Genomic DNA, 12,894 nt, shown 5'->3' on the forward strand with positions numbered 1-12,894 from the left:
AAAAAACCCAAGGTCAGGAATCATAAGGAGAAAAAACCCAAGGTCAGGAATCATAAGGAGAAAAAACCCAAGGTCAGGAATCATAAGGAGAAAAAACCCAAGGTCAGGAATCATAAGGAGAAAAACCCAAGTTCAGGAATAATAAGGATAAAAAACCCAGTTCAGGAATGCATTATTACATGATATGTACCTACTGGGCCAAAAATTCCTTAAATAAAGGGCAGGGAAACAAGTTTTCTTTGCAGTTCATGCTATTAACTGAGATATTTAATTATCAAGCAGAATTAGAGCCTGGTATCATCCCTATCACCTTTGGCTTTTAGGACAGAGGAATAGATTTGATGCAGTTCAGGTGGATTTAGGAGTTCAGAAAGCTTAAAATTGAGTTGAATTCTGCTCACCAGGAATCCTAATAAGCACAATTCTACTTTTAAAAAAGAAAAGATTGTCCAATCCAACCCTGCTCTTTGAAGCAGGGTCAGAGCAGGCTGAGGTTTTAGTATCTCCAAGGATGGAGACTCCACAACCCTCCCTGGGTAACCTCAAACAGGATAAAGGAGAGGAAAAAATGGGATTTTAACATTTCTTTCCCTCAAAGTGGGGATGGTTTTTATTTTTCCTTACTGACCTGGGACTGCACATTGGCTCCCACTGGGGAGCTCTGGTAGGAAGTCAAGGACTGCAAGTTTATAAAGGAATCTCCAGAATTTGTCATCTTAAAAGAGCCAGAGGAAGCTGGAAAAAAAAAACCACACAAAAAAAGGTTTTAACAAGAAATAAAACCCAACAAAAACGGTTCTTGAACGAACACGAAGTTTGAACGAAAACCAAAACCTGCGACTGATTCCAAGACTGAAAATACCTTTCCAAGTCTTTCAAACACCAAATGATTTCCCAAGAACTAATTCAAGACTTTCGAGCAGACAAAACTCACCTGAATTTGGAGTTGATGGAGAGTTTGCCTGGTTGGTTTGAGCCACCACATTAGTTGCATCCACGGCCGTTTTTGCGGCGTAAATATTGGCTTCTTCTTGGAACTTCCCCATGTTCTTTTTGTATCGAATTCTCTTGTTACCAAACCAGTTGGAAACCTGGGGACATGCATCTCCCTGTTAGTATTTCACCCAATTGTTACATTTGCCACTAGTTTTCTGAATGTCACCAGCAAAGGAAATGTTTTCAACCAGTGGGAAACAAAACAACCCTTCAGAATAATCAAAATTCTATTTAAAGTGCCAGTGACTGAAGCCTGGGGAGGGGGAAAAAAAAACCCCTTCATTCCAGATAAATCACTTCCTACCTGTGAAACTGTGATGCCACCTTTCTTTGCAAGCTCTTCTTTGGCCTCTTCACTGGGGTAAGGATTGCTCAGATGGGAATAAAAATACTCATTCAGCACCTCCGTGGCCTGTTTGCTGAAGTTACGTCGTTTACGCCTGAAAAAGCATTTAAATGGTGTTAGAGAGAGGCTGGAAAACCTTTAAAAGACACTTGGTTGGAAGGAGAACCTAAGAATTGAGTGGAATTCCAAAGATGTTGATGTCAAGGCTGGTAGAGCAGGTTGGGGAATTCTTAATGTTTCCACCAGATGGACCCTGGGGATGAGATTTGAGATTGGTTGGTGACATGGAGAGTGGGATTGATACCCCCTCAAGCCAGTCTGCTGAGGACACCAGTTTGTGTACACGTTGGAGAGAAGAGAATCCATCCAGAGGGAGATGGACAGGCTGGAGAGGTGGGACTGTGCCAACCTCATGGAGTTCAGCAAGGCCAAGTGGAAGGTTCTGCACATTGAGGCAACCCCAGCACCAAGGAAGGTTCTGCACACATGGGCTGGGGCAACCCCAGCACCAAGGAAGCCTCTGCACACATGGGTTGGGGCAACCCCAGCACCAAGGAAGCCTCTGCACACATGGGCTGGGGCAACCCCAGCACCAAGGAAGCCTCTGCACACATGGGCTGGGGCAACCCCAGCACCAAGGAAGGTTCTGCACGTGGGTTGAGGCAACCCCAGCACAAATACATAGAATCATGCAAGCAAAGAAGTTGAAGGTTAAGCCTTTGATATCCCTGGACTGTGTCTTCCTGTACCTGGCATCGAGGAAACGTGACCTCAGGATCATCACGGCCTCACACGTGCTCTGCTTCAGCTGCATCTGGATGGTGCTGAACTTGCCATGGATGATGTTCACCATCCGCTCGATTTCCTTGGGAGAAATGGGCCGGGTTCTGCTCTGCTCTCTCAGCAGGTTCATCACATGGGTGGTGAACTCACTGCAGGCCTAGAAACACACACATTGGTAGGGCCAAACGATGCAGCAGCCTCAAGTTCCTTTTATATACAGTCATAGAATGGGTTGGGTTGGAAGGACCTCAAAGATTATCTAGATCCAACCCCCACCATGGGCAGGGACACCTCCCACCAGCCCAGGTTGCTCCAAGCCCCATCCAACCTGCCCTTGGACACTTCCAGGGATGGGGCAGCCACAGCTTCCCTGGCCCAGGCTCTCCCCACCCTCCCAGCCAAGAACTTCCTCCTCGTGTCCAACCTCAAGCTCCCTCTGCCAGTTTTGATCCATCACCCCTGGTCCTCTCACTACCAGCTCTTGAAATAAAGTCCCTCCCCAGCTTTCCTGGAGCCCCTTCAGGTACTGGGAGGAGAGAGAGAGAGAGAGAGATAGGTAGGTAGATGGGTGGGTAGATAAATGGGTGGGTAGGTAGGTAGGGGGGTAGACAGGTAGGGGGGTGGGTGGGGTGGATAGGCACACAGGTAGGGAGGTGTGGGTGGGTAGACAGGTGGGTAGATAGGTAGATAGGTGGGTATATATATATATATAAAACACTAGAGGAGTTTCCATCTTTCAGCTTTATCCATTTACCCTTAAAAAACAGCAACAAAGACAAACGAGACATTTATGATCTGCACTTTGATGTCCAGTCCCTCTATCATCACCCTACTTTTGAGCTAAGTCTCCAGCTGAATGTTCACCTGAAGCCATTTCTTACCAAAAAAACAAACCAAAAAAAAACCAAAACCGACACCAAAAAGAAAACAAATTAAAAGGGTTAATTTTTTAATGGAGATGATAAAAACTCTTCCATGCAGAAAGATCACCTGTTCATATTTCTCTAGCTCAGAGTGGTAAATCTGTCGGATCTGTGACAGCTTGGCCCTGTAGTCAGAGTGTTCAATGCTATTGTCATTTGGACAGCCACCTGATGTTGCTGCTACAGCCATTGGTCCTCCTCCTCTTCCTCTTTTCTCCGGCCCGGAGACACCCTCGGCCAGCAACATGTTATCTAGTCTCATTAGTTGAGCATCTGGGGGATCTTCTTCCTGAATACCACGAATACTTAACACTGGATAAATATAAAGAAGGAATCAAGAGGTTATTTCTGAAGTGGGAAAGAGAATCTGCTTCCATTCTGGCAAAGTGTTTCAAAATCCATCAGAGGTTTTAGCAGGTCTGGAGTTCAAGGAGAAAAAAAGTATTTAAGTGACAGGACAAGGCGTAATGGGCACAAGCTGAAGGTCAGGAGGTGCCACTTCTCCATGAGGAGGAAGTTGTTTCCTGGGAGGGTGGCAGAGCCCTGGGCCAGGCTGCCCAGAGAGGCTGGGGAGGCTCCTGCTCTGGAGACATTCCCAGCCCAGCTGGTTCCTGTGGGATCTGCTGGAGGTGACCCTGCTCTCCAGGGGGGTGGATTGATGATCTCCAGAGCTCCCTGCCCACCCCACCACTCTGTGTCTCTCCCTTTGTGTTCCCCAAGGTGTGTCCTTCTGTCCTGGAGAAGGCCACCAGCTGCCACTTGCCTGGGACAACCCTCTTGGGGTTGGTGGGATTGTGGTGGTTGAGGGAACAGGAGAAGGTTGAGGGAGCTGGGGCTGATGAGCTGGAGAGGAGGAGCCTGAGGGGGGAATCTCCAGAGCTCCTTGCCCACCCCACCACCCTGTGACTCTAACCAAGCCACGAAGCCACACACAGAACAAACAAAACATGGCTGGAATCAAGAAACCCCCCAAAACAAGGTTCTTAGAGCAGATGCGGCCATATCAACCTACGGTCCTCACTTAAATGCTATCAAAACCTACCTGAAAGCTATCAAGGGAGGCCTTGGTGGAACAGGCTGCCCAGGGAAGGGGTGGAGGCACCATCCCTGGAGATGTTCCAACACAGGTGGACGTGGTGCTGAGGGAGAGGGTTCAGTGCTTGGGGGTTGTAGGGAAGATGGTTGTACTTGATGATCTTGAAGGTCTTCTCCAACCTTGATGATTCTATGTCTTATTTTAAATCTATCAAAGTCTACTTAAATGCTATAAAAAACTACTTAAGTGCTGTCAAACTATATAAAAGCTATCAAAATGTATTTAAAAGCTATCAAAATCTACTTAAATGCTATAAAATCTCTATCAAAGCTATCAATATATTTAAAAGCTATCAAAATCTGTTAAAAAGCTATCAATGCATTTCAATGCTATCAAGATCTACTTAAAAGCTGTAAAAATCTATTTTAAACCTATCAAAATCTACTTCAGTGCTATCAATCTATATAAAAGCTATCAAAATCCATTTCAAATCTCTCAAAATCCATTTCAAATCTATCAAAATCTATTTAAAATTTATCAAAACCTATTTAAATGCTACCCAAATTTACTTAAAACCAACCAAAATCCATTTTAAATCTATCCAAGTCTATTAAACTGCCACCAACATCTCTATGAAAGCTATCAATCCATTTAAAAGCTCTCAACATTCTTTCCAATGTATCCAATTCCATTTCAAACCTACCAAAATCTGGACCAACATGAGCAAGAGGCACCAGGAGGGGGTTTCCTGAGCCCTGCACTCACCAATCTGTCCACTCAGATGATCCAACTCTCCTCCCACCCAAATCTGGTTTAAAAACCTTCATTTCCCCCATTTTTTGACCACTTATTCCTTCTTTTCAAAGGGGCAAGAACTCACCAGACCCTGACCCAACATCAAAAATACCAACAGCTTTTAGGCTTTTCATTTCATTTTATTTTCTAGACAGCTGCAGTTGGTCTGAACCTGGTGAAGCTCCCAAATCCAAACCACCTTTTCCAATTAATGAGCAGGTTAACTGGACAGCAAATTCCCTGCCAACAAACACAAACCATTTCTTACCATGCAAAGATTTTAGTGCAACAACGTGCAGAGCCACAAAATGGGGGCATTTAGAACCATTTTAGAGGCAAAACAGCTTGTTTAAGACACCCCCAAAGATCCAGGTGAGCACTTGAGCACCTCAACTTCCTTCACCTGCTGCTGAATTTTGTGTTTTGCAGATTTTACAGAAATTATCCCAAAATCCTGACGACAAAGGAGCTTTGGACCAGCAAAGAAAAGCAGGCAGAAATATCAACAGCATGTGGGTAGGTTTGGAACTCAAATCTTGAACTTGGGTTAAGAACACCAAGCAAACCCTTGGCTATTTTAAAAGCCTGTCAGAAAAGCTTTGAGAAGCTTTTCTAACTCATTATGGAATTAAAATTAATACCTTATAAAAAAAAAAAATAGCAAACCACCTGCATCACCTTTTACCACATGAACCTAACAAGAAATGAACCAAACCCTCCAAAAAAAAAAAGGGGGTTTAAATATATTTTTTGGTTTGAAAATCACCAGTTCTTTTTTTCCAAAAGAACCTCATGCCTTTTGACCAAATTCCACTTAATTTTTTGGGCTGGAAGGCAATAAATTTAGTGGAACTGGGATTTCTGGCATTACCTTCTCATTTAAATGGGCTCCTGCCAACCACCTTGTTATGCACATGATGCTGCTTATCAGGCTCCCTCGTGCTGAAGTCAGGGCTCCCAGCTGCAGCTTCATTTTCTGTCACTTGTCTAATTATGGTAATTAGACATTAGTTATCATCAATTACACAGGAGCTCATCTCAAGTTGACTGCTGGAAAGTGTGGATAAAGCACCTTCCCAGACATGAGGGAAGAGTTGGGAGTAGGTGCTTCTAGGAAGTCATGAGAAACTAGAGAGGGGATAACTAGAGGTATGAGGTAACTAGAGGTATGAGGTAACTAGAGGTATGAGGTAACTAGAGAGAGAGGGGAGAGAAAACTAGAGAGAGGGGAGAGAAAGCTAGAGAGAGAGGGGAGAAAACTAGAGAGAGAGAGGGGAGAGAAAACTAGAGAGAGGGGAGAGAAAGCTAGAGAGAGAGGGGAGAAAACTAGAGAGAGAGAGGGGAGAGAAAACTAGAGAGAGGGGAGAGAAAGCTAGAGAGAGAGGGGAGAAAACTAGAGAGAGAGAGGGGAGAGAAAACTAGAGAGAGAGAGGGGAGAGAAAGCTAGAGAGAGAGGGGAGAAAACTAGAGAGAGAGGGGGGAGAAAACTAGAGAGAGAGGGGGGAGAAAACTAGAGAGAGAGGGGGGAGAAAACTAGAGAGAGAGGGGGGAGAAAACGAGAGAGAGGGGGGAGAAAACTAGAGAGGGGAGAATTAGAGAGAGAGAGGGAAGAAAACTAGAGAGAGAGAGAGGGGAGAGAAAACTAGAGAGAGAGGGGAGAAAACCAGAGGTATGAGAATGGGAAGGACATGGAGGTGCTGGAGAGGGTGCAGAGAAGGTCAATGAGGCTTCTGAGGTGTCTGGAGAACAGGTCTGATGAGAGGCTGAAGGAGATGGGGATGTTGAGCTTGGAGAAGAGGAGGAGGGGAGACCTCAATGTCCTCTACAACTCCTTGAGGTTGTGGTGAGGTGGGTGTTGGGCTCTTCTCCCTGGTGACCAGTGATGGGACAAGAGGAGATGGGGTCAAGTTGTTCAGAGTGGACATCAGGAAGTTTCCTCCCAGAAGGAGTGGGGAGGCCTTGGTGGAACAGGCTGCCCAGGGAAGGGGTGGAGGCACCATCCCTGGAGATGTTCCAACACAGGTGGACGTGGTGCTGAGGGAGAGGGTTCAGTGCTTGGGGGTTGTAGGGAAGATGGTTGTACTTGATGATCTTGAAGGTCTTCTCCAACCTTGATGATTCTATGTCTGACTAATCTGCTAGGCTTCTGTAATGGTGTGACAGAATGGGCAGATGCAGGGAGACCAGCAACGGGTCCTGGTGGCCAAGAAGGCCCATGGAATCCTGGGGGGCATCAAGGAGAGTGTGGGCAGGAGGGCAGGGAGGTTCTCCTGCCCCTCTGGTGAGGGCCCATCTGGAGAAGTGGGTCCAGGGCTGGGCTCCCCAGTTCCAGAGGGACAGGGATTGAGTGGAGAGACTCCAAGGGAGGCTACAAGGATGATGGAGGGACTGGAACATCTGCTGAGGAAAGGCTGAGAGACCTGGGGCTGTTTGGTCTGGAGAGGAGAAGCCTGAGGGGGCACCTAATTAATGTCTATCAATACATGAGGGTATCAAGAAGGCAGGACAAGCTCTTGTCACTTGTGCCCTGGACAGGATGAAGGGCAATGGGTTCAAACTGGAGCCCAGGAAGTTCCACCTCAACATGAGGAAGAACTTCTTTGGGTGGCAGAGCCCTGGGCCAGGCTGCCCAGAGGGGCTGTGGAGTCTCCTGCTCTGGAGGCTTCCAAGACCCATCTGGCCACATTCCTGTGTGATCTGCCCTGGGTCTTCCTGGCCTCAATGATCTCCAGAGGCCCCTTCCAACCTCAATGATTCCATCATTGTATGAATTTAAAAAATACAACAACTCTATCAATGCCCCAAACACCAAGAGACTGTGGGGATGGTGTAGTCAGGACTTTAAGGATCGTTTAGAAAAGCCAGGAAAATCCTTCCCACTTAAGCCCTTCACTTAAATCCTTCCCACTTAAGTCCTTCACCCAAATCCTTCCCAATCCATCTTTTTTTTAATGGATGTTCAAGAAAAACCTGAAGGATTCACCCCACGTGATGTTCTGTGTTCCCTGCACATCACCTCCCAGGTACTCATCAAATATGTCAAATAATTACACTGAGCAAAATGAAATCCCCATCATTTCTAATTAATCTTTAATTAAAATACATCACAACCGAAGGTGCTGAAGCCTCACTCAGTATGCAAATGCAATCATTGCAATATATTTACATCTCATTAATTAGAGAGTTGCTGGGGTGAACTGTACAAGATCCCTGGTACCAAAAGAAGAGACAAACCCTTTCCTGGGACTCTCTTTCCTTTTTACCTTTCTCTTCATGGAGCAAATCATGCAGAAAACCACAATAAATGTGCTTATTTGGTAAATCATCTTCTTTTCAAATATCTTTTTTAACAGCAGGTCACCTAAATCCATCATGAACCACTCCTGAAATTCAATATTCAGCCCCAAAACCTGGCACCCTTAAACACCAGGGGTGTTTCATTCTGATTTTAAGATACAATTATGCCATGTTTTAATTCACACCCTTCAAATCAGATCCCAAGTGTGACCCAACCAGCAAAAAAATTGCTGGAGAGATTCAAGAAAAAGCTCCAAATGCTTTTGAGTGCTCCCAAAAAAAGGCTTTTATTGGATGAGATGCCTCTTTAAAATTGTGACACATCCTTCTGGCTTTAAACTGTCCCAAGATTCAGGACTTGAAAATAAAATACTTAAGTTTCCCCACTGAAAATGTTTAAAAATTAAAATGACTGGGGGGGAGGGGAGGGTGATATTTATTAAAGTGGCCCATTCTATTGAAACGACACAGTTATTTGTAATTTATTTGTAATGAATGTGATTTTAGGGGGTTATTGTGACACCTTTCAGCTGGTTGCAAAGTCTCATCCCAAGCTATTGTGAGTGATCCCAACAAAGAGCAACGGGAAGATGAGGAGGGGGAGGGAGGAACATGTTTTTAAACCCATTTCCAAGCTGGGGGAAAAAAAAACAACACAACACAACAAAGAATCCCTGAGGTCACAAAGAAAGCCCCAAACCTTGTACTCCAGCATGTCCAGCCTTTTGTTTTTTCCCAGCCCTAACATCTGCTCCCAGTAATTTAAATAAGGGATAGACAGAGCATCAGACATTCAAAAACCTGGGAGATCCAAACCAAATCCTGAATCTGCTCCTGCAGCTTCAATCAATAAAGGGCACAGAAAAGAAAACCAGATGAAAAACCTTCTTTTAAGGCCAAGAATCCAGACATAACAAACCACAGGGAAGCCCCACACACTCTTTGTCACAAGGTTTTTTTCTCTCCACTGTCCTGAAAATGCAATAAATGCCCCCAAACTGGGCAAAATTGGGATGTCACGAGGACAAGAGGCTGATCCCTCACTTGGAAATTGAAGGAGGAGCCACTGGGAGTCTTAATATTTTAGAATAAATCCCACAAATGGAGGTTTAGGATGTGAAAACATTCACAAAATGTTGATTTAAGAGGTTTTTTCATTTGCCACAAACCATTTTAGTTATAAACTGAGAGTGGTGATTCTCTAAAAACCCTTCCAAATTCACTGTTGTTTGGAGAAATTTTATATTCCCTGATGCTGGGTAATTAAAAAAAGCAAAATCCACTTGCTCCTCAATGGCAGCTGCATGATTCCCAATTCCTACTTCCAGATTTCCCCCAGTTTGTTGCCTCTTTTCCTCCCTCATCCAACTATTTGTCAACTTGGAAACCCTTCCTACCATCCTGATTTTGATACCAGTTCCTTAAAGGGATAATAATAAAGAGCAAATAAATAATAAACAGAATAATAACAAAGAGCAAAAGACAGCAGGATTTTCACCCCCCCAAAAAACAAACAACCCTAATCTGTAAATTTTTCACACACTCCCCAAAAAACACCTTATTTTCTCCATTATAAAACCACATTAAAACCATTTCCAGCTTTATTAAACCCCACCAAAATTAGCCTTAATTTTAGGATCCATCAGGGAAAACACAAGTGGGTGAACTGGGAGAGAATGAGGGGGGCTTTGTGGGGGGGGGAAAGTAAAAAGGGGGAGAAAAAAAAGACACCAAACATACCTGTTTTTTCCTTGATTTCACAGAGCACACTGAAAAGTGCGGAATGAGGGGGGATTTTTTTGGGGGGAAAAGCAAAAGAGGGGGGAAAAAAGACACCAAACATACCTGTTTTCTCCTTGATTTCACAGAGCACACTGAAAAGTGCAGGTTTCATCCTGTGGCAGTTCAAGGCATGTTTCCTGAAATGGGAATCAAAACAAAAAAAGGAATAAGCAAAAAAAAAACCCACCAACAAAACCAAGAGGAAAAGCAGCAAAAGGTGCCAAGATCCCCCAGGAAGTCCCAGGTTAGTGCTTCAAATTGAGGATGAAATGGGGTTGAGTTTTAGAGCTGGATTTAATTCAGAGTTGTGGGGAAAAAGGGTCAGAAAAACACACAAGGCTGGAAATGGCAAAGTCTGTGTCACTCTCAGGAGCCTTGAGCACCCCCAGTGGGTTTGACTTGGGGGTAAAAAGTTGCTTCTTGAGAAAATCTGCTTCTAGACCATCTAATCATGGGATCAAAAAGGGAAGAAGGGATCCAAAGATACCCAAAAAGTAGGGGGGAAATGGTGTATTCAGGACAGCTCCAACCAAAATCCCACCACGGTTCACAGCATTTTAGCCCAACTTTTCCCAATTGTGCCTCTTTGGAGCTTTCCCAGTGTCTGCTGCTTTTTTTACACACCTGGAATAACACCACCAAGCCAGAATCCATCCTCATCTCTCATCAAAACTAAGAATTCCTGCTTTTGGGAGCAGAAAACCACCCGTGGAGGGTGATGAGGACTCTGTGAATGTGAGAGATGAGGTTTCCTCATGGATTTTCACCCAAATGCCTCTCACTTCCCCTGGAATTCAGTGGCAAGCAGCACCCAGCCTCAAAGCAAGCCTCTTTGGCTTCTTCTCACCCCTTTTATCATTCAAAAAATAAGATTTAAATCAGCTTTATGGCTACATTTCAGATATATAAATAGAAATTGGCCTTTTTCTTGCCCGCTCCGGCTACTGGGAACGGCGGGAATGCAGGTGCTGGGTTTCATCACAACCCCCAAATGCTTTCAGATGGGGTTGGTTTGTTTGTTTTTTTAACCAAAATCACTGATTCTGAAGTGGACCGGCTGCTTTTCCTTCACCAAGTGAAGCATAAAACCCCTTCAGCTCGGGAGCTGGTTGATAACATCAAGCCCAGGACAAACAGAGAACAAAGGCAGCGGGTGAAGACAGCCTGGTGGAGTCTATTGTCCTCGCCTGATGAAGGGAAAAACGGGGGGGAGAGAGGGAGAGAAAATGAATTCCCAGCCTCCTGACGGGTCTAAAAAGGCAGCTTGGAAGGTTCAAGGCAGCAGAGAGAGCAGAGCCAGAGATAATTGTGTCATTAATACAGCCACTAACTCCCCGGGAGGAAGGCGGCGGTAACGGAACGCGTTTAAATGGCAGCGTTAAAACTCATCCTTGGTGGGTTCATTGCCTTTCCAAGGGAACTTTCACCCAAGTTTTCCAACTGGGATGGTACAAACCTTCATTGTGTGCACTGGAAGAACCCTCAGGTGTTAAAATAACACCCCCCTCCTCCTAAAAAAAGCACGTAAGTGTGCTTTTTTTCATAGAAAAAGTCATCCTCAAGATGAACGTCGCGGCCTTGAGGGGTCCTGGGTTCCCTCCACATCCCTCCTGGAATGGCTTGAACCAAGTTTGGACTTTCTCAGCAGAACCTCCTCTTCCAGAGGACCAAGCAAACCCAACCAACTTCTTGTCCAGAAGACAAAAAGATTCTTTTATATATATATATATATATATAGTGACGGGTCTAAAAAGGCAGCTTGGAAGGTTCAAGGCAGCAGAGAGAGCAGAGCCAGAGATAATTGTGTCATTAATACAGCCACTAACTCCCCGGGAGGAAGGCGGCGGTAACGGAACGCGTTTAAATGGCAGCGTTAAAACTCATCCTTGGTGGGTTCATTGCCTTTCCAAGGGAACTTTCACCCAAGTTTTCCAACTGGGATGGTACAAACCTTCATTGTGTGCACTGGAAGAACCCTCAGGTGTTAAAATAACACCCCCCTCCTCCTAAAAAAAGCACGTAAATGTGCTTTTTTTCATAGAAAAAGTCATCCTCAAGATGAACGTTGTGGCCTTGAGGGGTCCTGGGTTCCCTCCACATCCCTCCTGGAATGGCTTGAACCAAGTTTGGACTTTCTCAGCAGAACCTCCTCTTCCAGAGGACCAAGCAAACCCAACCAACTTCTTGTCCAGAAAACAAAAAGATTCTTTTATATATATATTTATATATATAGACATGAAAATACACTAAAGGGGCTTTAAAACCTGCAAGTTTCAGGTGCGTTTCCAAGAAGAATTCGAGTGGTTTGAACAATAATCAGGCCATTTTTCAAAGCCCTCTCCTCAAGTTTTACCTGAAACTGAAGTTTCTGACAAAAGTTCTTCTGCCAAGAGGTTGTGTGAAAAAAAAAACAGCAGCTTTTACACAGGCAAATCCATGTGGAAAGCCTAAGTTTTGGGGGCCCTTTCACGTCACCGACCGCTCGAGATTCGACTGCAGGTGGAAAAGTTGCCTTTCAACCTCAATGATGACCTTTCTGAAGGCTCCATTTCTGCTGATATCCACCTAAAAACCCCCTCAGGGACTCCCTGGGAACAGCTGGCACCACAAGATAGCAACAGGCAGCCCCAAAACCGGCTGGATTTTGGGTGGAGATGAAAGAAAACCCAGCGGGAGGGGTTTTATCAACCCCACCACAACCCAGGAGCAGCTCCAAGGCCTGGTCTGAGTCAGGATAGAACCAGTTCCCCTCATGTTACTTGTTGGTTGAGTCTCTCCCCGCGTTCAAACCCCCCAAAAAACCTGATTTGAGGGGGTGAATATTTAGGGAACCCGCTCCCAAAAGTCTCCACCTTCTCCCACAGCCCCCTCGTGGTGGGGGCTGCCCCAACTCGTTAGCAAATCGTGTAATTACATCTAATTAACCGGCGCCAATC

The 12,894-nt window shown here is 45.1% G+C and overlaps 1 protein-coding gene across 2 annotated transcripts in view; it reads right to left on the reverse strand.

The window, feature by feature from the left end:
- Positions 1 to 10,091, reverse strand: part of PBX4 (pre-B-cell leukemia homeobox 4) — a 10,844-nt gene extending 753 nt beyond the window's left edge. The window contains exons 1-6 of one of the 2 annotated variants that reach the window (XM_009993947.1): positions 10,022 to 10,091; positions 3,116 to 3,360; positions 2,092 to 2,282; positions 1,301 to 1,436; positions 935 to 1,091; positions 629 to 735 (exon numbers count right to left, since the gene is read on the reverse strand). In XM_009993947.1, coding sequence (XP_009992249.1) covers positions 629 to 735; positions 935 to 1,091; positions 1,301 to 1,436; positions 2,092 to 2,282; positions 3,116 to 3,360; positions 10,022 to 10,070 — 885 coding nt within the window. In that variant the 5' untranslated portion in view covers positions 10,071 to 10,091. Of the gene's footprint in view, positions 1 to 624; positions 736 to 934; positions 1,092 to 1,300; positions 1,437 to 2,091; positions 2,283 to 3,115; positions 3,361 to 10,021 lie in introns of both variants that reach the window. The other variant, XM_009993867.1, reaches the window with a different exon arrangement.
- Positions 10,092 to 12,894: the final 2,803 nt, after the last annotated feature.

The sequence above is a fragment of the Chaetura pelagica genome, unplaced genomic scaffold (assembly GCF_000747805.2).
Source record: "Chaetura pelagica isolate M959 unplaced genomic scaffold, ChaPel_1.0 scaffold670, whole genome shotgun sequence".
Classification (NCBI taxonomy): domain Eukaryota; kingdom Metazoa; phylum Chordata; class Aves; order Apodiformes; family Apodidae; genus Chaetura; species Chaetura pelagica.